The sequence below is a fragment of the Panulirus ornatus genome, chromosome 71, assembly GCF_036320965.1.
Source record: "Panulirus ornatus isolate Po-2019 chromosome 71, ASM3632096v1, whole genome shotgun sequence".
Lineage (NCBI taxonomy): Eukaryota > Metazoa > Arthropoda > Malacostraca > Decapoda > Palinuridae > Panulirus > Panulirus ornatus.
The window spans coordinates 8,262,831-8,290,578 of NC_092294.1; the positions used below are offsets into that span (position 1 = coordinate 8,262,831).

At 46.4% G+C, this 27,748-nt stretch overlaps 1 protein-coding gene across 1 annotated transcript in view; it reads right to left on the bottom strand.

Moving 5' to 3' along the window:
* FoxP (forkhead box P) overlaps positions 1-27,748 on the bottom strand; it is a 712,908-nt gene that overhangs the window by 618,436 nt on the left and 66,724 nt on the right. Inside the window, exon 2 of the mRNA XM_071660484.1 lies at positions 2,417-2,509. Within this exon, the coding sequence (XP_071516585.1) occupies positions 2,417-2,509 (93 nt within the window). The remainder of the gene's footprint in view (positions 1-2,416; positions 2,510-27,748) is intronic.

Here is a 27,748-nt window from a genome sequence, read left to right on the forward strand (position 1 = left end):
ATTGTAATGAACAGCATCACATCATCTGTCATCACTGTGATTACAGAGAGAACTGTTGGCTTTGAAGGATGGCTTGTCATCCTGGTGTAAAGCTCCACGTTACTGCTCCTGCCCAGGTCAACGACTGGTATGCCAAAGAGGCTCTTGTCACGTGGCATCACAGTCCAGTGGAAGCAGAAAGATTTCCTTCCTCTGGAGACGTCAAAGAAACCAGATGAAAATCAACCTCTTCCTCTTACCTCACCGAGACCGGTGTTGCTTAGGGTTCTATCCTGTCTCCTACGTTCTTTCTCCTTCATCTTATCCACAATTTCCTCTTTTCAACATATCACTCAGTGAAGGATAGTGATGCCGTCAAAGCCCTCAAGGTCATTTTTGACTTCCTACGTCCTCCCCCTCATCCTAAAATCGACCCGGGGAAATGTTAAACAACCAGCATACTTCCACGGAGGCTGCAGTTGACACTGCTGAGTCTCTACCACAGAGATAATGCTACAGCGACCATCGCCATTGTCTCACGGCTACCGATCAAGCAACATGATGACCTGAGCAACATCCACCTCCTAATTCTTCTATACTAGCTCAGACGGCACGGGAAAACAAGCGTCCTAAACAAAGCCATCTCATTATCGCAATATATATATACATTTTCTTTTTTCTTTCAAACTATTCGCCATTTCCCGCATTAGCGAGGTAGCGTTAAGAACAAAGGACTGGGCCTTTGAGGGAATACCCTCACCTGGCCCAATTCTCTGTTCCTTCTTTTGGAAAATTGAAAAAAAAACCGAGAGGGGAGGATTTCCAGCCCCCCGCTCCCTCACCTTTTAGTCGCCTTCTACGACACGCAGGGAATACGTGGGAAGTATTCTTGCTCCCCTATCCCCAGGGATATATATATATATATATATATATATATATATATATATATATATATATATATATATATATATATATATATATATATACAAACTAAATCAGCAAAACTGAATAAGTGTAGAACAAAACTATCTAATGGAATATACCTCTTAATTGAAGAAGTTTACAACTTTAATGAGATGGATGGGCCTAATCAATAGGTCATAGTTATCCATCTTATTACAAGTGGAAGTAGAAACTGGCTCAGTTTTTCCTTTTTTTCATATACGATTAACTACTTAAACTTTTGAAGAACTTTCTAGAGCCCTAAAATTTCATCGATCCCCCGTCGACCTCTAGACATTTATCGACCCCCTGCAGAGTTCCGTCGATCTCTGGGGGTACATAACGACCACTTTCTGAAGTCATCGACCAGCACCCTCGGGAGAGGATGAACAGCTGGGCTGACTGCGGATCGACTGCCGCGACCAGCATTCAAGCCTATAGGCGGACTCGACCCCAGGCGGCCTGTGAATTGCGTCACAATCAGCAACTCTTACCCGCTACGCCACAATATCGCAATTAGTCATTACCCTGCACGGCACTACGCAACGGTAGGCTCCACGCCATCGATGCAGACCATATGTCGCCCATGAATTTCTCCTGCCACCAATTACTAAGATCTATCGGCAATTCTACTTTCGCCACTCAAAGACCCTCAGTGTGCGACCTAACGTCACCGACTGCCTCGTGAAGACCTCAAATGGTCTATCGCCGTTGGTGATTCTCTGACTCTTTGAAGCCGAGGAGACCCTCCCGTGCTTCCTCAAGCTGAGAGATTCTTAGTCTCATCGGTCGACAGCCTTCTCAAGATGTCACACATGTAAATGAAACCTGCAATCAAGGACTACACAAAGGAAAAAAAAACTATATGTAATAAAACCCATCAAGAATAAAATTAAGAAGAATTAGCATACGTATTTACGTATAATAATGCTGAAAATAGATCGATACTACACGATAATTTCACACGGGATGGTTTCCAGGACTCCATATGACACGCTGGCCAATGGATGAAATACTGTACCCTATTTTGGCACACGAGACCAGTACCGAAATGTTGCTCTGTCTTCAGCTGCGTCCAAACGAAGCCACTTACCATCTTTCATATATATATATACATCCATACATACATATATATATATATATATATATATATATATATATATATATATATATATATATATGTATATATATATGGGTCAGTCAGTTCCTATGCATCGACCCATCCCCTGAAGGCAGCAATTTTCTCAGCCAGACCCAACACTCAACACAAGACTAATTATGGTGGCTTCTAAATGTCGTAATCACCGATAATGACATCGACACGGCACGACACCAGCATGAGAGACCTAGACACCGCTCCGATAACAACAGCTCGATGCCGCTACACCTGTGGGGAGGAAACTGTCATGAGAGCCAGAGGAGCGAGAGAAGGGAGGAAGGTTTGGGGATACGGGACAGCATGTAGGGAGGAGGGTTCGGGGATACGGGACAGTACCTGGTCAGGGTCCAGAGGCGAGGGCTGGCGAGAGGGCCTCGCAGACAGGTTGATCGCTCCGTCTCCCTCGCCCTCCTCCAACACGCCGTCGTCCTGGGGGCCAGAAACACAACATTCACTAAAGATTTCACGTTCATATATATATATATATATATATATATATATATATATATATATATATATATATATATATATATATATATATATATATATATTGGAAGAGATCACAATTGAGCGCGTGATCAAATATATTCCTTTCTTACCACAGGGAAATGAAACACGATAAGTTCCCAAGTGTGATCATTACACGAAAGTGCATCTGGAAACTTATCGTGTTTCATTTCCCTGTGATAAGAAAAGTGTATATATATATATATATATATATATATATATATATATATATATATATATATATATATATATATATATATATATATATATATATTCCCATGAGTCCACGGGTAAATGAAACACGATAAGTTCCCAAGTGCACTTTCGTGTAATAATCACATCATCAGGGGAGATACAAGAGAGAAACATAACAGTCAGTTGATAAACAACGAAGAGACGTAGTTAGGACGCCATCTGGTAAACAAGTGACTGATGGAGATGTGTGGCTGTGAGTGGAGAGCATGATAGAATGAAGATTGTGAGAGAGTTGATGGCTGAGACACGTTGAGTTCGGCAGTCTATCATTGCTATGCGTCACTCTACATGAAATGCTACTATACACGTCCATCATCATAATACATGTCAACAAAAGTACATTAAATCATTCGTATCTCTCTGGTTAAGAATACGTAACCATTTTTTCTTAATCATTATCATGATTTCAAAAGTGGCGACATAAAAACAAAATACGGAATAGTCGGGAAAATCAAAATACGCGACAATTGGTCAAAATATTCTTAGTTCTTAAAATACATACGACAACGACGGAGCTGAGGAATCAACGCATTTCTTGTGGACCAAACCTGCGAGACAAAATCTTATAACTCTCTCCAAAAGCAAATCCCCCGTATATCACAAGAGTTCCTTGGGACTCCTGCCATCCTAACGCAGCTCTTCCGCACACTGGCATCCACCTCTACTTCCCACCAGCCGATAATTAACCCTCCACCCTCGTCCACTCCTCCTCCTCTCCATTCAATCTGTGGGGATTGCCTTCCTCCCCAGCATTAACCTGCAAACTTGCAGGCATCTCCCCCAGCAAGGCGTCAACTGCTGATGGTCACCTATCAAGGGCCCTGCCCCAGGTTATGAGGGCTGTTTTACCCCAACCCCAGGGAGCAAAGGCTGTTGTTTCTCCAGGCTGGACGACAACATGAATATACGTTGGTCTGTCTGTCTGTTACACCACAGCCCCAACCGCAGTGAGGAGACCAAGGCTGTTACTGACCACAGTCTATACCAGAGACTGGGGCAACAGCCTGTTGGTCTGTCTGTCTGGTCTCTGGTATATGCTCCAACCCCCCCTCCCCTCTCCCCCAACAACAGTAAAGAGAGCAATACAAATAATATCGATAATAACAATAATAATAATAATAATAATAATAATAATAATACGGTACACTGAATTATACGCAGCAAAATACTGAACAAAATGAATGACATGCAATATAGACATAGGGAAACAAAAGGTGGGGATTAGACAGTTTTTACGCAATCATTCACGATGGTTGAGTCGTGGCTGTTCTAACGGTCTGTACGAGCTCTGACAGGCTGGATGTGGTCGTGGTGGCTAACTGCAACTCGGGGACGAGGGATCTCAGCCGCCAGGAAATGACGGTGGCGAGAGTGGTGTTAATAATAAATGTAGTGTAATTACGGTACTAGTCCATACTTCCTCATCACAAGAGACTGGGCAGGAAAATGTCTTTTAGTCTTTAAGAAAGATCCTATATTGTACTCGCTACTCAGAAGATGAGGAAACGACAGTATGGTATCATAGTATCCATGATCATCATCACCACCTCCACTACTATCACTAACATCACTATCATTATCTTGGCCTCGACCACTAAGACCAGGATCACTATCATCTCTACTACAATCACCATCACCGCCTGCATCCACTAGAGGAACCATAGCCACTCCTACCACCACTATCACCAAGGCTTCCCCCATTGCCACCATCCCTTCTCCTAACACCATCCACCCTCATCCAACACCTGTATCACCCAGGCTTCGTGTTCGCTATCCCCTGCGGCCCAGCAGGCAAGCAGCAGCGCCTGCTGACGCAAACCTCGGAAACCCCAACAGTGTGGCCTGTGTACCAGCCTGGCAAGCCATAGGTCAGCCTACAAACTGCACGAGCACCGAGTAAAGGTCACACAGAAATACCAGGCGATGGCCAGATTGTCGGCTAAACTATGATAGGTCACTACGGCATTTTAAAGTTCTAATTGAGTTGTCATGCCACAGAGAAGTTACGTATGTACGAAGAAAATCCTCCCAGGCTTTGCCTACAATGCACCACACGTCAAAAAATCACAAGGAAGGAACCATTCTGTCTAGTGAGATGAGGAACGCTTTACGGGAGTTCGGCAGGCAATCTTGGCCGAACAAGTTTTCCTCTTTGCCCAGAGGTAAGGAGGCAGAACTCGTGGGACGGAGCGACTTCCAACTCCCCGTGGACAAATTTCTTGTAGGCCGAGAACAGAGGCATCACTAGCTCACGGACACAGGTGGGGGGAAAGACAAGGTAAATGCTGGCAGCCTGTTAGCGACGGTGGATTATTTCAAAACCTACTTAGCCACCTTGTGGGCACGAAAGTACTTCCTCTTGAGCCAGACGGTGCAGCCCTTCCACACGGCGGTAAGATCCCTGGGTAACATGGCCTGATCTGTGATCATAATAACGTCAAACTTTAAGAGACTGACCTACCTCACTGCTGGTAAGATTATCCGTGAACGGCTTTCCCTATGTGGGTTTTGAAGCGGAGATGATGCATCTGTATCTTAACTGATCCGAAGAAACATTCGATAATGATGTATGTGAAGCCTGCCAAGATTAAAAAGATCTTTTGATTCGTTGGTTTCTAGGTCTTCTACTGCTTGTACCTGTAACACATCATACAGCCCGTGCTCATGTTAAGTGCCAATCTGGTAGATAAGCCTACTGTCTCTGGAGCGGAGGCCAGGTTGCATCACCGGCGTTACAGTCCTCATAAAGGCTGAGGGTTCTTTCAGCAGTTACCTCAACGTATAGGCAATGAGATGAAAGACCTTCAGGAACCTATTTCAATCATGTATAATACAACGAGGAGCCTTACAGCGAACTACAACAATACATTAATCTCTCACCTACATTTTCGACGTTTGGGATATCTTTTGAAAACTGGCAGAGATTACTTGCCACAAAACTGCTAGACTCGTGATCGGCAACAAGTCACTCGCGTCACGAGCAACACTCACCCCCCAACAACCTGGCCCCAAGCACGTCCTCACCTGCCGTCGCGCAGGGCGACGTCTTTGTAAGCAATGGACGCACCACACCAGTGGTCGGTCCCACACGGGCATCAAACCCAACACGAGCTACACACACACACACACACACACCTCATCCAGCCCCCGAGGAAGTTAACACCCACGTTATCAGGCAGTCCACGAACCCGACACGGGTTATCGACTCTTGGGCCGCTGTTTACAAGATGCAAGTATCACACCCGTCAGAGGCCTCGCCCCCCCTGTCAGTCCTCCTCCTCCTCACCGAGTCGCACAAGCAAGCTAAGTGGTTGTAAGGTCGTTGGCCCAGGGATTAACATGGACGGTTCACGTACACGATCACGCACGAAGCGATTCGTAAGCCATCACGAAAGTCGCCCCGTCCATCACCCCAACACCCCCCAAGCGATCTCTATTTGTCGGGCGGTGCGTGCGGAGTCCGTGCATAAAAACAAAGGACTTCTCAGGGGATTATAGCTAACAGGACTCGTGGTGGAGCACATCTCCGAAAGGCAGACAAGAATTCACTCCAATAATTAGCATAGAAAGAGGCCATTTTCTTTTTCTTCTGCTAACTGACGCTCTTGGGAGAGATGCCAGATACTGCCACAGTCTTAGTTCACTCTTTTTTTTTTTCTCTAAATTTTTTTTCCATCGCTTTATATATACTCTTTATTCTCTTGAGTTTCTGAGTTACCTGATGCGAATCGGGGGGTTCGGTAGACCATCCCTCACAGTCCATCCTGCCCAGATGACTGGCACCGCTGGGTCATCAACATTATATACCCTGATAACCTTAAGGCTTTCCCAAGTGTGTATGTGTGTGTGTGTGAAATTAATCTTCTGTTTCTTACTAATAAGGTGTGTTATACTAGAGGCTGACTGCCTACTGTATCACCGGTAATGTCACAATGTTCAGGCACTAACAGGTGGACCATAATACTTCTTCGATGAGAGCCCAGGGAGGTCCGTAACCCAACGACCAGGACTTACATGACACAGATTTTGGCTTAACCCCTCATGCTGGGCAATTAGGTTTAAAAAAAAAAGGCCAGGGCCATTAAAGGCCAGGCCATCCCACCCTATCCAAGGCCAATATATCCAAAGGCCATCATTTTATGGGCATCTGGCAGCTACTTGTCCCCAAAAAATACGTAATTCACGAAAACAAAAAGGGAATCAAACACCCGCGAATTCTTCAAGTGTGCAAATAACAACAAAATAGCTTTTGCCGTGTCCCGAATATTGACCTTCTCGCTTAAGTGACTCTCCTGAATAACTGAATCTTGGGGTTATTCCAGAACAGAATAACTTCGTGTCATGTCCAGGCCATTGATTACTGGAAGTCCAAGACGCGTCCCTCCTGTTTTTCTTTACTCTCTCTCTCTCTCTCTCTCTCTCTCTCTCTCTCTCTCTCTCTCTCTCTCTCTCTCTCTCTCTCTCTCTCAATTTTCTCCCGAGTTCGTGTACAATAATTTCATGCGTGATGAAGCACACACATGAACGCTTGTTCATTACGTAGTTGACGCGTGACGTCGAATGTGGCCTGAATAAACGTACATCAAATAGTAACCCTCTCCCGGCGACATACCACTGGAATATAACGTATGTACAGATCATGATGGTACCTTAAGGTCACCTAATCATAGTTCGCTATGACTTCCACCAGTTCTTGTGCTTCGTCTATGTAGTTTCAAACAGTTTTAGTACTTCACCGCAGTTTCCACTAGTTCTCGTACTTCACCGCAGCTTCCACTAGTTCTCGTACTCTGCTGAATTTCTTTTCAAGCTTTTTCTTTTTTTACTTCATCCAGTTTCCACCAGTTCCTGTACTTCACTCAGTTTCCACCAGTTCTCGTACTTCACTGTTCTCGTACTTCACTTAGTTTCCACCAGTTCTCGTACTTCACTGTTCTCGTACTTCACTGTTCTCGTACTTCACTGTTCTCGTACTTCACTCAGTTTCCACCAGTTCTCGTACTTCACTGTTCTCGTACTTCACTTAGTTCCACCACTTCTCGTATTTCTCTCAGTTTCAACCAGTTCCTGTACCTCAGATGTTCGACAATGTGACGGAAGAGGTCCACTCTCCATCGCTCAACCACCGGGCCATTTTCAATTGTCAGACTCGCCACCGTTAAACACACACACACGACCTTCAAGTTGCATGAAACTTGGAAAGCCTACGACGACCCTGCTTATCCAAGCATAATGAACCACTTAACGAACCAGTTAACGCGTTATCTAACCGCTAGGACACGATGGTACGATCCTGGAGCACAACGGTACGATCCGTGAGCACGGTGCAGCGGTACGACCCTTAACCACGACGGTACGACCCTCGAGCACGACGGTACGATCCTTGAGCACGACTGTAAGACATCTGAGCACGACGGTACGACCCTTAAGCCCAACGGTACGATCCTTGAGTACAACGGTAAGTTCCTTGAGCATAGCGGTACGATCCTTTGAGCACGACAGTACGACCCTTGAGCACGACCGTACAATCCCTGAGCATGACGGCACTCCCCTTAAGCACGACTATGCGGTTCGACCCTTGGTCATAAGATGGCATAACCCCTAACCTGGCCCCTAACAGGTCAGGTCAAAGGTCATAAAATCACATCTAAGGGTCTAACCGTTGCGCTCAATGACTTAACAGCTGTCGTATTCTAGTACCTCACACTTGGCTAGAAAATAAGGCTAACCCTGCTCATTGGTGGCAGCCTTTGATACAACCAATTACACAAAAAAAAGTAATCAAGGGAAAGTTTTATAAGACTAACCAATGAGACGTGTGTTTTCTCTCTTCTCCAAACACTGCACACCTTGGAGGGCAGTTAGAGAATTCCAGACTACTGTCTCATACGGACAATGAACTGTGTATTTCGTATATACGCTGTAATGATTATCATCATCTAACACATCCCCGTTACGTAGAAGGGATTTTACCACAGCGTTCTCTCAGATTCCCTTCTTTCTTGTTCTTTCTTAAGTTCTCCGCTTTCATTTCACAGCAATGTCTCAGTTCTCCCCTCATGACAATCTTCCCATTTTCTTTCTGACAAGACCCCCCCCCCTCTTGTGTTAATGTTTGTTTCTCTGTTTATCTTGCCAGCAGCTTCGGTTGTCTAGTCGCTGTCTTCCACCCTTCCGTCCCAAGCCATTCGTTCTCCTCCTTCCCTTTCACCTGCCTCCTGTGCTTCTCAAACGAACCCTTTCCGTTAACAATTAAGGTCTCCTTAACCCTTTTCTCGTGTAAACCCCTTCTGTAAACCCATCTATAAGACAATCTAAATCCCTCTTGAAAGACACTCCTCGTAAGACCCTCCTCTAAGGCCGTATAAACCCCTCCCATTAAGACCTTTCCCTCTAAGGCCACCTTAGCCCCTCCCGTAAGGCCATTCTCTAAGGCCGTCTAAACTCCTCACCCAAGGCCGATGCAGAGTGTCGTAAAAATACAACATCTGCTGTGAAGACGAGCACTTGTAACTCCACTATCTTGCACGACTCAGCTGCCTCACAGCTGCCTCACTTCACTCACCATTCCTACTAATTACGTCCTAATCAGACCATTCCGTAGGGGGGAGGGCGGCCAGCCGTCTTACTGCTGTACCAGAACGGAGGTTGGGGGAGGTAGCCAGCGAGACAACCTCTTATCCCGCTCCCGCAGCGCTGCCGCGCAGACCGACCGAGCCTCCGCCGCCAAAACGCTTCGTGGTCCTCGTTCACAAGGTGAAGATCCGGTCAGGTTTTTACGCTGTGGTGGGTGAGTGGTGGGTGGGTGTGTGCTCGGGAACTTCTGGTAGTGGGGTAGCGGAGGTGCGGCCTGCCGGGACACTGGCGCTACAGGAAGTTGAGGAAGGAGGGAACTGGTGATTAGAAATATATATATATATATATATATATATATATATATATATATATATATATATATATATATATATATATGAACTGAGAGGGTAAAAGAGATGAGGGAGGAAGTAGAGAGAAGGAATAATGAAGGCGAATATATACCAAAAGGACGAAGAAGACGATGAATATATAAACAAAAAACTGGAATAAAAAATGCACCCTTAGGACTGGATCATTCTCAGAGACAACATTCGTGCCAGATGATAGGGTCAATCGTCAAACTACAGTAGCATACCATGGGACACAATCAAGACAAACGTCCACCCGGCCAAATCCATCTTCCGTAATCAGCTTCCAAACTACACCAGAAAGTGTTCCAACTCCTTCCCAATCAACCTTGCTGTCGGAAAAGTCCAGGTCTGACACCATTCCAGGAAGTCGTCCTCTCCTCTTCCCGTTAATGACTCGCCGAGAGTCAGGAGTCAACCCCATTAATGACTCGCTGAGAGAGTCGCGAGAGTCACTGTTACAGAGGACGGTGGCTGCTGCATCAGGATGTCTGGAGGGGGAGGTGCTAGCGAGACTACAGACGACCTAATCCTTAACGAAGACGTACCAGAGAACAGACTCGAGTCGATCAGCAAGGAATGGCACCTGGTCCTTCAGAGGACATGCATGAGTGCCTTCATCACACGAGACAGTGCCACCCACTTCAAAAGGAATGACTGAGAATCTTACAGCATGACCAGTGCCCGCTGTGTGGAAGTTCCTCCTGCTCGAAGAGGTCATCTACGGCGACAGTACCACAGAGAACTACGGCTCCGGGAACATGTCAACAGTGCGATCATCATTAAAGCCCTATAGCACATATAGCTTCAACAGGATACCTACTGTGCCTTCTAAGCGCAGAGGAATGCCTCATGCATACGTAGGACAGACATAAATCATACACTGAGAGAGCTTACTACCTAAATGGCATGTGGAAGAGCTACCTTCACCAGCGACTGTACCTACAACTACAGGACGCGACTGTAACTACTGTTGCAGTACCTGGGGTGCCGTCAGCTCCAGAGGCAATGCATTCTGCTTCATTCTAAAGCTTGGACTTGCAAAGCCAGGATTACACTGTCCTTACGCAGAAGGTAAACAAAGCAAGTGAAATACTCAGCGACTAGCTAAAGCATCATAATGATCATTAGTGACGCTGCTGGCGACTCGTAGAAGGGCAGCTAAGCCTTGAGGCTCTTCACCTTCTTATGTCATGTTTTCCACCTACAGGAAAATATACTTTCCTTCTTTTCTCCTTACTAATGTGAGGATCGAATGTCTAAATTTAGAGATTGCCCTAATGGGGACGATTGTCTATTGCTGAAGCATTTAGGGCCGAAGACATCAGAGTTGCAGGAGTCTAAGATGTGACGCAAAGGTTACCGTATACTTACTGTGCCATAAATAACACATTACGTAAAAGCAATTTAATCATTCCGGTGAGAGGAGTCTCTATAGCCCGAAAATAGACGAACAAGTCCTATATGAGACCTGGAGAAGGACCACCAAAGCTCGAGACCAGACGGGCAAGCCTTATGAGACTTAAAAAAGAACCCCCCAAGTACCTAAACTAAACGGGCAAGCCTTATGAGAGACTTACAGAAGAACCATTAAGGCCCCAAACTAAATGGTTAAGCCGTATGAAAGACCACTAAGGCCCTAAACCAAACGGGCAAGCCTTATGAGGGATTTACAGAAGGACCATCAAGACCCAAGACTAGTCGGGCAACCAGCTACAACATCGAGTGTTTATAGCTATTTATATAATTTCCTCCTCGTCTATATCGGTATATCCGTCGCAGCAAAACAGGAGCGTGTCAAAGTCCTTGTAAATAAGCCCTGACGGGAGAGGCCCGTGATACATAGTCGAGTTGGTACTATACTCTATCACGGCCGAGTGAGGGAAGGGCGGATGTTCCACTCCCCTGAGCACACACTACATCCCCTGGTGTGTCGTGAGGCCTTGCAACCCTCATGTAGATCCCTGTGCGGACTCCCTTCATCAACGTATGTTGCCGAACGTACTCTCGGACTCGCTTGGTGTGCCTTGCATCATGCTAGTCCTGCCCGCCACCACCCGGAACAGTGTCTACCATCTCGTACTCGCCTGCTCTGCCACACTTCACACTACAAGGCAGACTTCCTTCGCCCCCACTACACTCAAGACGAACTCCATTGTCTAGTTCCCTCTCCGGGAGGGTTCCGCATCTGGCCGCTATCTACTTACAGCTCAAATAGCTAAGAAGTGGTTTCTGTCGTTGGGAAAACTTCAAAGTCGTGGTGAGAAAGTTTGGGTCAGAGGCCGCTACAGAGGTGTTACGGTCCTCTTGTCGAATTCAACCCGTCGAATGAAAACGGCTGTACAATCCTTGGCTATGGTGATCAGGCATTTCTCTTCTTTTTAAGTTGCAGTCCTTCCGACCTCTTACGATACTGTACGGGTCCCAATCCCTCGGTCTTCCTTGCAAAGTTTCTGAATCGCTTTTTTGATTTGTCTACTACCTCCATCTGTCGGACTGGTGACCATACGAAGCTGCGTTATTCATTTCCGCTCACTGACACGCAGAACGTTTTCATTATCAGTCTTCCGTCTCTCGTTGTGAGAGAGTTCTCATTATCATACCGCTCGTTATTTGCCTCTCCTCGTTTATGAAGGCTCTCGTGGTAATAATGCCATTCGTTATTTGGCTCGATAATGCCATCTCATCAATGTGATCCCAAAAGTTCAAGGTTTCTAACTCGTGATGACTATTACATCTTTGGCGTTTGAGAGAGAGAGAGAGAGAGAGAGAGAGAGAGAGAGAGAGAGAGAGAGAGAGAGAGAGAGAGAGAGAGAGAGAGAGAGAGAGAGATATTCACAAGATTCGTTGTTGTACGTCACTAAAGTTTTCGAACCCAGCACTATCAGTTGGATCTCCTGGTCGGGTAAAAATAATGTTTTGGGAACGAGAATTAACGAGTGTCGGTGTAACAAGGCTTAACGAGCGCAGGTGTAACGAGACTTAACGAGCATCGGCGTAATAAAGAGTAAAAGATCTTAAATGTCACGGTCCTTAAATTAGGTGTTGGTATGTGAAGAAAATAACGCCCGCGCGTGTGTGTGTGTGTGTGTGTGTGTGTGTGTGTGTGTGTGTGAGGAAACTCAGTGAGCGTAGATCTATCGCCATTACTAAGCCTCACGCAGGTTTCAGGGGGGGGTTTCCTCTCGAACCCTCTACATCGTAGTCCTGTACCTCATTTCCCCTTCGAGCAATAAGGCTGTTTGAGGACGCAAACCGCTGGTTTATGTACCTACCTCAACTTAACCGGTCAGGTACAAACATATTCTAAAAAGAGAGGTGCTAAAAAAATTGCTAATACCAAAATAGGGCAAGATATATCATGCCTTCAAACAAGACGAGGCAAAATTCTTATACATCTGCCATTCCTTCGTGAAAATGGTTAATCCATCTTATGTCAGTCGTGGCTCTGGCTGCCGCCTGACACTATGTCCCCCCGACTGACCTCACGGGTTTGATGCTTCCAGTGATGGCGTTTTACCGTGTCTATTCTCTCGAGTCTAAATGGGAGGAATACTGTGGAAGGTAAACTGACAGATCACCTTTAAGAATCGTCCCCACTTCTACGCTTTTCTAGGTTAGGTTAGGTTAGGTTAGGTCTGTAGCCTAGCGCAGCCCATAGCCTTGTGTAGCCTAGCCATCCACTTCTAATACGTGGCTTTCTACAAGTGCCGATGTGAGACACTAAATGATCGGCAGTGGGCACGACCCATGCGAATGAAGGCCTGGACACTTTGAAAGGGTCAGGTCTTCAAAGGCCAGACCATCACACGTACCAAGGATCGAACCCCCGTGCTCAAGGAACTTTCAAAAAAATAGAAAATAAATAACTAAATAAATAAAGTGTCGTTGTAGCGCAGCCTAACGATCGTGTAAACACCTTCCCATTAGTCTCGCCTCATTTTTTCAATCATTTCTTCTATTACCATTTTTCTTTGTATCTTCTTGATATTTATCACATATTTCCCAATTTTACTTTCCTTTTGTCACTCCTCTCTCTACCCAATTAAGATCCCTATTTCATAATTTACGTTCCTCCCATACAACGTCTCCACCTTCCCTTCTCTCCCTCAGTCACCTATGTCTCTCCCTCAGTCCCCAACGTCTCCCCCTCAGTCACCCACGTCTCTCCTTCAGTCACCTGCGTCTCTCCCTCAGTCACATGCGTCTCTCCCTCAGTTACCAACGTCTCTCCTTCAGTCACCTGCGTCTCTCCCTCAGTCATCAACGTCTCTCCCTCAATCACCTGCTCTTCTCCCTCATTCACCAACGTCTCTCTCCCTAGACACCCCTAACGCATCTACCTCCCATCACCTTCCTGTCTCTCTCCTTATCTCCACCAGGCCCTTTTCCTCTCCAACAACGCCCCCTCTTCCTTCTTGTCCCCCCCAATCCCCTTCCTCTTCACCAGCCCCCTCCTTTCCCTCCTCTACCAGCCCTCTCCTCCCTGTCTCCCCACCAACGCCATCGTTGCCTTCCCATCAGCAACCCCTTCCTCCCTCTCTCTCCCCTTCCCTCACCAGCCCTCTCCCTTCCTCTCTCTCTCACCCCTCGCCAGCCTCCCTCCCTTCCTCTCTCTCTCCCCCCCTCTCTTCCAACAGCCTCTCCCCAGGCCAGCACCGTCAAAAATCCACTCTACCTATCACAGCTGGCCTTCTTTCGAACAATTGTGATTAAAGTTGGGCCAAATTAAGAAAATTAAAATGGAGCGCTCGTCCAATTCCCCCATTTCTTTGAACTATCACAACCTAATTTCTTGTTTTTAAGCGAAAGTGCCACGATCACATTCCAGACGTTTTTATTTCTTATCGCCGTTGATCATTAAGACGTAATCATTAGAAATTTGCATATGAATTTCGTTCTTTCCAACGTTAAAAGGAGCGAGAGTTTTAGACAGTGTTAAAGTTCCCAGGTTTTAGGCTTGCATTAAATTGCTTACGGAGACAGATCTTAAGTAGTCCTGTAAATCACATCCATTCCTCTTTTTCTTTTTACAATTTACAAACTAAAAATGGAAAGATGAGTAACTGAAAATCATAATTTACCTGATAAATAACCATAGTTACTAAGTTAAAATTAAATGACTGATATGTCGTCCATTACACTTTCTAAAGACAGAAAACGGGAGATGCTCATCATAGCAAAATCTACGTACACATTTAGAATACATTGAAAAGGGCTTTAGTTACAACGGTGGTTTAAAAGGACTAATAACCCCATTCGCTCTATGGATGGAACACTGTAAGTCCAGTCAGGGGAAACCAGGATCCACTGTGTCAAATCCTTAAGCACGACTGTACGTTACCTAAACACGACCTTTAGGTATGAGTGGCCTTGTCTTTGAAATCCGACCCTTAAGAGTCAGGTCCACAGAGTCGTATAGTCATGTTCATCAAGGGAAGTACAGTCATGCTTGAGGGTCGTAAGTCGTATTCAAAGTGTACAGTCAATAAAGTTATATTTTACACATGATAGAGTTAACCCTCTCAACACCGGGAGTAAGGGTGCTAATCTTGATCTTAACATGGGTAAGAGAGTCTTAAATGTCTCCTAATGTTGACCAACCAATGACTCCCTTTCAAGGGCGACATAGGCACTTCTTCCTAGGCTCATGCTGAAGCCCAGCACCCTCAAGGGTGATTATGCTTCCCAAAGCTCACACTTTAACATACCCTCTCTCCTCCCTTAAGGGATGACCGTACACTACGCCTTCCAAGGTTCATAATTGACTCCTCTCTCCACAGTCCGTCGAGGGTGAGCAGGGATTAACGTGTCTGCCAAAGGTTCACACCAGACCCTCCCTCCCCTTTCCTCAAGGATGAACGTGTCTTTCCCAAAGCTTACACCCAGACCCTCTTCCTTTTCCTTAAAGTGTGAGCGCGTCTTTCCCAAGGGCCACACCAGACCCTCCCCCTTCCCAAAGGGTGAACGCATTTTCCCCCAAGGGAAAATGCGTTCCCTTGAGAGACCTTCCTCCTTCCCCCAGGGTCGGTTATGCTCCCTGGGTTCACATCAGATCAAACTCCACCATCAAAACAATGAGCAAATTTACCGTCTATGGTTAATCGTGGCAAAACCTGTACGTGGGTGGCTCGCTGCATTTAGCCTGTCCCCGTGTCTCACACTCCCTTATCAAGGGAGAAGATGAGGTGGGGTAAAGGGAGGCGGGGGACGAGTAGGGAGGGAGGGTGGGAATGGGGAGGCCAGAGACGCGGTTGCAGTGGAGGGGGAGCGGGAAGGGGGTGACAGAGGGGTTTTGCCGCTGCAGATCTGTCACCTGTGTGTTTATAAATACGGTTTTAATGGATATTGATAAGAGATGGAGGGATGAAAATGACACACAGAATATACTCTCATAAGCCGTGACAAGCAGCTGTGTGTGTGTGTGTGTGTGTGTGTGTGTGTGTGTGTGTGTGTGTGTGTGTGTGTGTGTGTGTGTCAGCGCGTGCGCAACTCGACTGTTTTTTGGGCTCTTCTCTAACCATGGTTTTATGCAGGCCACCTTAAGACTTCTGATAAATCATAGAGCGTGCGTCGGTAGCACACACACACACACACACACACGTAAAGCCCTTGCAACCAAGCCAACCACCTGTTCTTAAAACACTATCAGCACGACCCTTCGGTGAGATGGCTTAGCTTCTGATTAAACACCCAAGAAGTCGAACTGTCGTGCTTAAGGGCCGTTCGTCCTACCCAAAGGTAGAAGCGTCGTGTTTAAGGGCCTTACCGTCGTGATGAAGGGTCGTACAGCCTTGAAGCAAGGGTCGTAGCGTCCACTCATAGGTCGTGCCGTCCTTACTCAAGAGGCATCTGACAGGCCTTACTCCGAGGGCCATAGCGTCGTGCTGAAGCTGTCTTTAGACCTCAAGGGTCGTACCGCCCTCACTCAATGGTCGCAGCGTCGAGCTCAGGGGTCGTATAGCGTCGTGCTCGAGGGGCTGACTGCCTGCTTGACCACTCCCACCTTGCGACAAAGTCTGGGGATCGTGATGTTGACACCTCTCTCTCATTAAACCTATTAAATCTCTACTTTTCACTGGATTTTTACTGCGTGTGTTCTGCAGTGTCATCCTCTACTGCACTGCATTATCTCTGTGTGTGTGTGTGCACGTAAGCGTCGAGACTCTGAAGCAATATCTTCGATTTGAATAACGTCTCTATCTCTTGCGTGTGCCTTGTAATGACCTGTAATTAAGTTCTTTGAGCAACAAGATACGACCCCTGGGTATGATGATCTGGCCTTGGACTTGATCCTTAGGGGTCCAGCTAGGTGTGTGTGTGTGTGTGTGTGTGTGTGTGTGTGTGTGTGTGTGTGTGTGTGTGTGTGTTCATTACCGTTCGTGTGATGATTCTACAACTTCGTAATGACGCTTCTATAGATACACATGTAATGATTCACTATCCATATCTATATCTTCATGCCAATGCCTATGATTCACTATACATAGCTATATCTTCATGTCAAGCATCTATACCTTTAAATGCCTCCTTTTCATAAGTCTTGCCAAATACAAAAAGCCAAATTCTGATCAGATAACGACAACCCTCTTCTACATGTACTCGCTTTCTGCCCTCGAGAACTGGCTCTTCGAAGTCTGCCCCCGCCATTCGCTAGAGGACATGATCCCCAGTAAGCCACTGCCTCACTGGATTCCTGTGTGACCGGGGGGAAGATTAAGATGCCCCTTTGTGGTGTCCGTTTCTTCTTTACACCGCTAAACTCTCGCACTCTCCACTCGGTCATGTCTTGACTAACAGCTACGACGACCAAAGTCTTCCCTAACCTCTTGGGAATCTCACATTATTCTTTCCACTCTTCATTCCTCACTTCTCCGTCTTCAGCTGTTTTCCACGCTTCAATGAAGAGCTGGCTTCGATCAGAGCGTTCGCCCACGCCGGACCCTTTCGGCCAAAGAATTAGCGACAAGGAGGCGTCGCTCGAGTACATGTCTCGCGCCCATGACCATGGGTCTGGTGGTAGGTAGGTCACCGTAGATCATGTGAACCAGATTTAGCCATGCATGAGGCAGCTTTGTTTGTATGATTATTCGTACCCTCTGCAACAAAACCTAATTACTCCGGCGTCATTCATGTTTGCCTGGGGGGGGGGGGAAAAAAAAAGGGAACGTGTTTGTCCTTCGACGTTATAACCTGAAAACACATTAAATTATCATCAGGACTTTTTTTTTTTTTTTCTTTTTTGACTCTCGATGAGTCTGCCTTTGCAGCGCACACTGTTCTAGACCAACCAATTCATGGCGTCCTAAAAATTGTGCAGACAATCTACCGTTTTTTTTTCTTTATTTAAGGAAATCCTTCGAAAGCAGCCTATTCTCACGAAATATCACCCATTTTATCGCCACACCCATCACTAAGGCAAACCATTCTACATTGAGGGTGAGTCTACCATTCATCGTTTCTACCCCCCCGTCTTGTCTACTATGAAGATGAGGAATTTAGGATATCATTATTGTCCTCCAACAGGTAACCTTGTCAAGGATTAAGTCTTCTGTTATCTGGCTTTCCCAAGCACTGTCCTCCTCGTCAGAGACCATCAGGTCTTCAGTTATCTGGCTGTCCCAAGCACTGTCCTCCTCGTCAAAGACCATCAGGTCTTCAGTTATCTGGCTGTCCCAAGCACTGTCCTCCTCGTCAGAGACCATCAGGTCTTCAGTTATCTGGCTTTCCCAAGCACTGGCCTTCTCGTCAGAGACCATCAGGTCTAGTATTATCTGGCTTTCCCAAGTACTGTCCTCCTCGTCAGAGACCATCAGGTCTTCAGTTATCTGCCTTTCCCAAGCACTGGCCTTCTCGTCAGAGACCATCAGGTCTTCTGTTATCTGGCTTTCCCAAGCACTGGCCTTCTCGTCAGAGACCATCAGGTCTAGTATTATCTGGCTGTCCCATGTACTGACTTCCAGCTTATAACCTCGTCCTAGACCATCAGGACTCCTGTTATCTGCCTCTCCCATGTACTGTCCTCCAGCATATAATCTTGTCGCAGATCATCAGCTCTAAGGTTACCTTGTCTTCCTACGTATTCGCATGTATGCATGGATGTAGTCTCCCCGGCAGACACACTCAGCGGTGAGTAACGTGCCTTAGAGAGCTGGAGGGAGGGATGAAGGAGGCGAGGGAGAGGTGGCGAGACACATTAGGCTCACTTACGAATGCATCTTCAAAATGTAAACACGAGCCGCCTGATGAGCTGTAAGAGAAGCGGGTCTCGGAGGGTAGCGCTCCAGAAGGGGGTGGGCTGGAGAGGGGCGGAGGGAAGTGCTTCCTGGAGGAGGAGGAGCAGGATTTGTGTTCTCCAGGTAAGGCGTTAAAGACAAGCGCTCCCCTGAGGGAGTAGATCTATGAGATGTTAAAGTTACCAACACCACAATGATTATCTGGTAACTGGACCATGATGTTCATTCATTAATCATCATATATACAACCCTTACGTCGTACACACAGACATACAGAGAGGCAGACAGAGGCTCGCTCGGCTGAAAAAATCTATCGAGGTCCCCAACAGACCCTGCAGCGTCTTGGGGAGCGAATGTGAGGGAAAAGACTGGAGGTGTGTCAGCAACCGTTGGGGAGGCCAGGTCATCATAACCATAGAGCTCATGGGTCGTACCGTTATTCTCAAGAGTCGTGTCGTCGTGGTCCGGGGTCGTACTCGAACGTGGGTTCCGTCGTGCCAAGGATCGTACCGTCGTGCTCAAGGGATGTACCTCCGTACGCTTCAAGGGTCGCGCAGTCGTGCTACAGGGGTTACCATGCAAGCATCACAGCGGCTGGTTGACACCGATGTAATTGCAGAGTGCGTCACCTATATATAGCGGCGGAGGCAGGAAGGCCTCGCCCACCCGCAGGCACAGGCCACTGGCGGCAACCTCACAGTCATCTGGGGTGCACCTCCAGACCCATACAGCCACACACACACACACACACACACACACAAGCACACACACACAGACAAAGACACACACACAGATATACATCCTCATATACACTCTGCGATCTCTTCAAGACCTTACAAGATAGGCCGGTGAAGCACACCCGCAGTCAGGAGCCACTGGTAACGACTGAAAACACTAAAGTTGTATGTACAACCTGTACTATAGGCAGCAGGGACGTACCATAATCTACAACTGGAAAATCGTGGTGGGTATGACGAGCATGGAGGCCTCAGTAATTAATCACCAATGAAATTAAAAATAGACGAAGTGAAATAAATGCCTGGCGTCAATAGAAACATCCCGGACTCTCCCATGGAGGAATTTCAAAGAGGTTTTTGGACGAGTCCTTATAAGCGTGCCAGACCAACCTGAATATGTCACCGGTCTCCAACAGCCTCATTGATCAAGGAGTGCAGCTTTGTCCCAGACCCAGCTGTGGGGGTTAGGAGACCTCCGGAACCATCGTAAGGTGTGCGTAAGATAAGGCAAGGTCCCAGACCCAGCTGTGGGGTCTAGAAGACCTCCGAAACCATCGTAAGATATACGTAAGGCAAGGTCCCAGACCCAGCTGTGGGGTTTAGAAGACCTCCGAAACCATCGTAAGATATACGTAAGGTAAGGTCGCAGACCCAGCTGTGGGGTCTAGAAGACCTCCGAAACCATCGTAAGATATACGTAAGGCAAGGTCCCAGACCCAGCTGTGGGGTCTAGAAGACCTCCGAAACCATCGTAAGGAGTGCGTAGATAAGGTAAGGTCGCAGACCCAGCTGTGTGGGTAGAAGACTTCCGGAACCACTGTCAGTTGCAAGTAAGTAAAACAGGATGAAGCGATTTCTTTATGGGTATCTGATGCTGAACATTTGGAAGATGATAATGCACACACATCCCTTCTTTCACAAGAACTGCAGCTTGGAACATACTCGAGACGGTCATACCAGAGGAAGTGAGGTGTATTTCTGTCTTTAGGTTAATGGATTCAAATCACACCCTCCTCTTCTGTCTGAAGTGTCTGTCGAGTCTTAATTCTGAAGTGCTTCGCGACCACGACCTCGTTGAGCAGATGGTTCCCTTCGGGTTATGCTGTAATGTCAAGAAATCTTATGACTGTATCAAGATTTATTCATCCCTCGCTGGGGTTCCGATCCCTTTCCCCTGTGATGGCAAGCCTCTGGGGAACACGGCGAACAGTACACCATCGTCTGCATCATCACGTCCCTTCTAGATAGATAGAGAGATAGACAGATAGATAGATAGATAGATATATAGATAGATAGATAGATAGATAGATAGATAGATATATATATATATATATATATATATATATATATATATATATATATATATATATAGAGAGAGAGAGAGAGAGAGAGAGAGAGAGAGAGAGAGAGAGAGAGAGAGAGAGTGTACAACTATTGAGCTTCCCACGTCACATATAAGATTCGGGGCCGCCGCAAAAATAAACACGAGCCAGGAGACAATTGGATCTGAACGCGCCATTAACACCCGCACCACAGCAAGAAAATACAAAACAACAGTTATTCCTTCAAACAAAAGCCATTATCCCCGGGGCTCGGGAGGGAAGGAGGGAGGGAGGGAGGCTCAACTCCCTCCCACACCCTCCATGCCTCTCCTGCCCGTCTCCAAGGGCCACTTTTTAAAGAATAATTAGAATTCCTTGTCATTAAGAGCCGAGCCTCAAACTTCCCTAAACAATGCCATTTCTCCCTAGCCAACTTTTTCTCCCACGCAACCTCCTCTTTTCCCCTCCCCTTCCCCTCCTATTCCTTTACCTTACATTTGCTAATACTCGTCAAGTCTTGATACACTGACGCACCTGTTAACCGTATACATAAATATATATACATATATTGGAAAGGATCACAATTTTGCGCGTGATCAAGATATTCCTATGAGTCCACGGGGGAAAATGAAACACGAAAGGTTCCCAAGTGCACTTTCGTGTAATAATCACATCATCAGGGGAGACACAAGAGAGAAATATAACAGTCAGTTGATATACATCGAAGAGACGAAGCTAGGACGCCATTTGGTAAACATGTGATTGTCCAAAACATGATTTTTTTTTTTTTCCCCAAAAGAAGGAACAGAGAACGAGGCCAGGTGAGGATATTCCCTCAGAGGCCCAGTCCTCTGTTCTTAACGCTACCTTGCTAACGCGGGAAATGGCGAATAGTTTGAAAGAAAGAAATATATATATATATATATATATATATATATATATATATATATATATATATATATATATATATATATATATATATATATATATATAATGATGGTAATATCTTTGGATCAACATCAAGGGACCCAGTGCCTTGGGGAACAGAATGAAAACCAAAGCTAAAAAATGAGTTCGTTTTTTGGATGACTCTCAGTAATAACTTCTCTCTGTTTTATACAACTACTTTATCAACAGAAGATGCAAATCTTACAAACACAAGCACGGATAACATTTCATCAAGTTCCTCCGCTCTTAGGAGACGAGGAAATAAGACGATAATGCAGCCTGCATTCCCACATTTGAACGGCTATGTCGAGGCACTGAAGCAGAAAGTTCGTTGCTAGTCTCATCCTCAGATGATCCGTCTGGCCAGTATTCTTCCCCCAAGCTTCTTGCACCCAACTAAAAGGTATCGTGATCTCCATGGTGCTATACCTAGCATTCTTTACGTCTTCCTAAACGTGTGCAGCACAACTCTTGATTACCTGAGGTCCTTTCTAGATGAATACCGGTCTCGCGGTGGGAGCACCAACTGCCTGCCTCTCTTCCAGGCAAAATAATGTTATACACCATCAGGGCAGAGGAGCTGCGGCGGGTGGGACCTCTCTCTCTCTACTAGACAGCTGGCAGGAGCAAGACTTCATCATTTCAATCATCTCACTACGCCTGGCATATCAACCAGAAGACCTTCTACAACCGTACAGGAAGGCCAGCTTGTTCGATGCCACAAGTGATTCAGTGACGAGAGGAGGGGAGGCAAGGCGTATCGCTGTATGTATACACCACTGTGAAGAGCGTGTGTGTGTGTGTGTGTGTGTGTGTGTGTGTGTGTGTTCTAGTGAACGTATCAGATACATAATCATTAACACACAAGTTAAAAGAAAAAAAAAGTGGTCGAATGCAAACACGAATGCATAAGTAAAGCCTACTTGCCAGGTCTTAACTGTGTCCATTAGTAATGTGTGTGTGTGTGTGTGTGTGTGTGTGTGTGTGTGTGTGTGTGTGTGTGTGTGTGTGTGTGTGTGTGTGTGTGCTTACGAAGAGATTTTGCCAACAGGCAGCACGGCCAGCGCGTAGCGCTCACCACAGTGAAAGGTAGAGTTACGAAGACCGAGTAAATTGTGAGTTCTCAATATGGAGAGAGAGAGAGAGAGAGAGAGAGAGAGAGAGAGAGAGAGAGAGAGAGAGAGAGAGAGAGAGAGAGAGAGAGAGAGAGAGAGAGAGAGTTTGCCTGCTTGTATGCAAGTTCCTGGGCGTGAATTTTCAGTGTCTGTTTTTCTGGTACTTAATGAATGACGGCAGCATTACCACGTAATCTGGTTAGACACGTTGGTAAGCCTGGCTGGCTGAAGTACAGTACAGGTCAGGTGCAGCGTCACCTGCTCTTTACCATCTACCACACGTCGTCCTCCATATCATCTACCACACGACGTCCTCCATATCATCTACCACACGTCTTCCTCCATATCATCTACCACACGTCGTCCTCCAAATCATCTACCACACGTCGTCCTCCAAACCATCTACCACATGTCGTCCTCCATATCATCTACCACACGTCTTCCTCCATATCATCTACCACACGTCACCTCCATATCATCTACCACACGTCGTCCTCCAAACCATCTACCACATGTCGTCCTCCATATCATATACCACACGTCGTCCTCCAAACCATCTACCACACGACGTCCTCCATATCATCTACCACACGTCGTCCTCCATACCATCTACCACACGTCGTCCTCCATATCATCTACCACACGTCGTCCTCCATATCATCTACCACACGTCGTCCTCCATATCATCCACCACACATCGTCCTCCATATCATCCACCACACATCGTCCTCCATATCATCTACCACACGTCTTCCTCATCATCTACCACACGTCGTCCTCCATATCATCTACCATACACACACACACCAGCCTCCCTCCTACAACACCCACATCCTCCAACTCCCACTCCATACATTACCCATCACACACACTCCCTAAACCACACACACACACACACACATATCAACCAGCAGAACCGTCACCTACACACACACACACCACCCACATTACTGATCACCCAATAAACAAATATATTCTGAGGACGCAGAACAGTATATACTAACGAGGGGAATGGATGACCAGGGTACTGGCAGAGGTGACATGGAATGGGGTACGATACAGACTACAATACTGGACGGTGTAGGGCGTGGCAAGGTGTATAATCGAGGTATACACAGCCTGGGTAAGTCTGGCTGGGTGTTAAAAGGTACTGTTGTATGGGGTATACAACAGGACTGCAGGGTACTGTAGGGGGGTACATGGCAGGGGTTACGTGGTACCAGACGTCCCAGGGACAAAAGCCACCCCTCCAGCCCCTACACATCACCCAACAGTACGGTAACGAAGGAAACACACTAACCAAGTCTTATGTCGTTAACCCTTGCGCTAACAACATGATATTATATAAATCAATCACTGATTCAAATAAAAAAAAAGTTATGATACTATATATATATATATATATATATATATATATATATATATATGTGTGTGTGTGTGTGTGTGTGTCGGAGGTGGAGGGAACGAGGAGAAGTGGGAGACCAAATTGGAGGTGGAAAGATGGAGTGAAAAAGATTTTGTGTGATCGGGGCCTGAACATGCAGGAGGGTGAAAGGAGGGCAAGGAATAGAGTGAACTGGATCGATGTGGTATACCGGGGTTGACGTGCTGTCAGTGGATTGAATCAGGGCATGTGAAGCGTCTTGGGTAAACCATGGAAAGCTGTGTAGGTATGTATACTTGCGTGTGTGGACGTATGTATATACATGTGTATGGGGGTGGGTTGGGCCATTTCTTTCGTCTGTTTCCTTGCGCTACCTCGCAAACGCGGGAGACAGCGAAAAAAAAAAATATATATATATACATATATATACACACACACACGGAATGACACAGCTTTGAGTCATGCGGGGTTGTGTGGGCATTTATTTAACTCCCACGGGTGATGACGACCAAACAGCAAGCAGCCTGGGCAATGACGTGGTTCAGGGTGACGCTAACCTCTGACTAATTGGTGAAGAGATGGTGTATGTACGACCTTCCTCTGATCCGCTGTAGGAGAGGCGGTGGACAGCCTTCCGCTGATCGCCTGCTGGAGATGGGGCCACGGTGTGGTCCTAGGTCTTATCCATCCGACTTACTCAACGAAATGATGCGTAAGATGTACCCCATTGTCATGTCTACCTGGCCAGTTCACTCCGTGAAATGATGCAAAAGATGTTCCCATGGCCACGTCTATCCTGTTCACACTATGAGATGGTGCGTAAGTTGTAATCATGTCTATCTTTCCGATTCATTCTATGACATGATGTATAGGATGTACCCCAAAGTCATGTCTATCTATCCTTTTCACTCCATGAGATGATGCATAAGACGTACCCATCCATAGTCATGTCTACGTACCTATCCATTTCAATCAACCTAATCTTTAAAGTATCTACCTTTATAAAGTTGTCTTTCCAATCAATAAAGCCAACAAAATCCTCAACAAAGCAGGGTTTAGATTCAGATAAACTCCTGAAAGTATTTTACGGCTACGAAATTTTTCAAAGATATTTACGAACTAAAAGTGCCCAATGGAGAGAGGAAAAATAGTACAACGAAATCATTATAGTCGTGGAAGAAGGGCGGGGCGAGGAGAGGTGATAACTGGGTGTCGGGGGAAGTGACCAGGGGAGAGAGGCGAGGGTGGTGTTAGGGAAAGGGTGGGGGGGTGCTATGTAGGGCTTGGAGTAAAGAAAGAATGGGAGGTGAAATAATAGAGGGGATAGGGAGGGAAGGTGTCTGCTTTAAGTGACTGTTGCTAGTGTGCCTCAGGTACGGGTAGGTGGCGTCTGGCAGGGTATGTGGGATGTGGCAGAGTATGTAAGGTATGGCAGGGTGTTGTGGGGACTGGCAGGGTATGTTGGGTATGGCAGAGTATATAGGGTATAGCAGGGTATGGCGAGTCTGGCAGGGTATGTTGGGTATGGCACAGTATGTGGGGTATGGCAGAGTATGTGGGGGTATGGCAAAGGATGTGGGGTACGGTAAAGTATGTGGGGCACGGTAGGGTATGTAGGGGTATGGCAGAGTATGTAGGACATGGCAAGATAAATGCAACACTACTAACAACACAGACAACGGGACCAGACAAGCAACTCAGGGACCAATTAACGGCACAGATTCGAATCCGGAAGAAAATCGAGTCATCCGAATTCTTGTGTCAAAACCGAATTCAACCGACAATGAACGCCACCATATTTATATCCTGTGGGTCGTCAGAATTCTTCCTTAAAACACCGATAAATGGATAATTAATTACATTTACACGGAGATTACACGTCACTATAATAATCATTAGTCAACGAAAATGAATCTTACTGATAAGAAAAAAAATATCAGATAATTCATTTAAATATCAAAAGACTGTTTAATCAAAACATAGGAAACAGCAAATGATCAACCAAAGGAGAGAGAGAGAGAGAGAGAGAGAGAGAGAGAGAGAGAGAGAGAGAGAGAGAGAGAGAGAGAGAGAGAGAGAGAGAGAGAGAGAGAGAGAATCCAAGCCGTTAAAATTAGTTGGATTACCATAGCGTTCTTGTTCTTGAGCCGCCCCCAGAGAGACTTCCTCCATAAAACTCAATCTTCCCCCGCGGACCACAACCGACTTTTGCCGCCCCCCTTCCCTTCAATCCTTGGCCGGCACTAACAAGCCAAACTGGCCTCACAGACTCTGGCCAGCCAGGGCAAGAAGACTTGCATGAAGAGGCCAGAATTAACGGGCCAAGTTGGCCTCAAGAGACTTTGGCCAGCCGGACCAAGAAGCCATGGAATGAAGGCCAGCATCAACGGACCATATTGGCCTTCAGAGACTTTGGCCAGCCGGAACCAGAACCCCTGAATGTGAGAACAGGAGGGTGAAGGAAGGTGTGACAACCATCCATAGGACAGAGCAAACGAGGGTCCGGAGGGCCCGAATCTGCTCATGTTCATGTTGGTGTTGAGTTAATGCTACGAACACCACCGGCATTTCTCGATGGATATTAGGAGACTAAACCATCCACATGATGCAAGTATATCATAAAGATGTAAGTCCTCGAGACGACTCGAATGATCTAAAATTATTATTCGCCACAGACATTTTGCGGTCATCATCTTCCAAAACTATTTGTTCATGAGTAAATGCAAGCTTCACATTCACGCGCAGCTTCACCAAACACTTCGAACATTCAACGGGGCACATAACCATACATGAAATCCTATAATCAGAGTATCATGAACCTTTCTTTTTCTAAATTTTCAAGTAAAAAAAAAATATTTCTTTATAACACACGAAATGTCTGGATTTCTGTGGATACAATGTCTGGGGAGACGTTTGAACTACTTGAAGACACGTCCAGTTGGTCTTGACGCAAAATACTGCCGGCGTATTTAGATACCAAGCCACGGCCAAACATTGACACATATTAATCTTTAAGCAGAGAAAAAAGTCAATACATCTAAATACCCCATATGTCCACACTACCTCGATATCCGTAAATAATGGCTGTGTGAGGAGCGACGTGGGACTGCGGTGGGCGGGGCGGGACGGGGCGGATGTGAGCAGGGTGCGGGCGAGGCAGTGGTGGGGCTGGGGTGAGGGTGGCGGTGAAGGTGGTGACGGGCGGCGTGTCCGAGGCAGT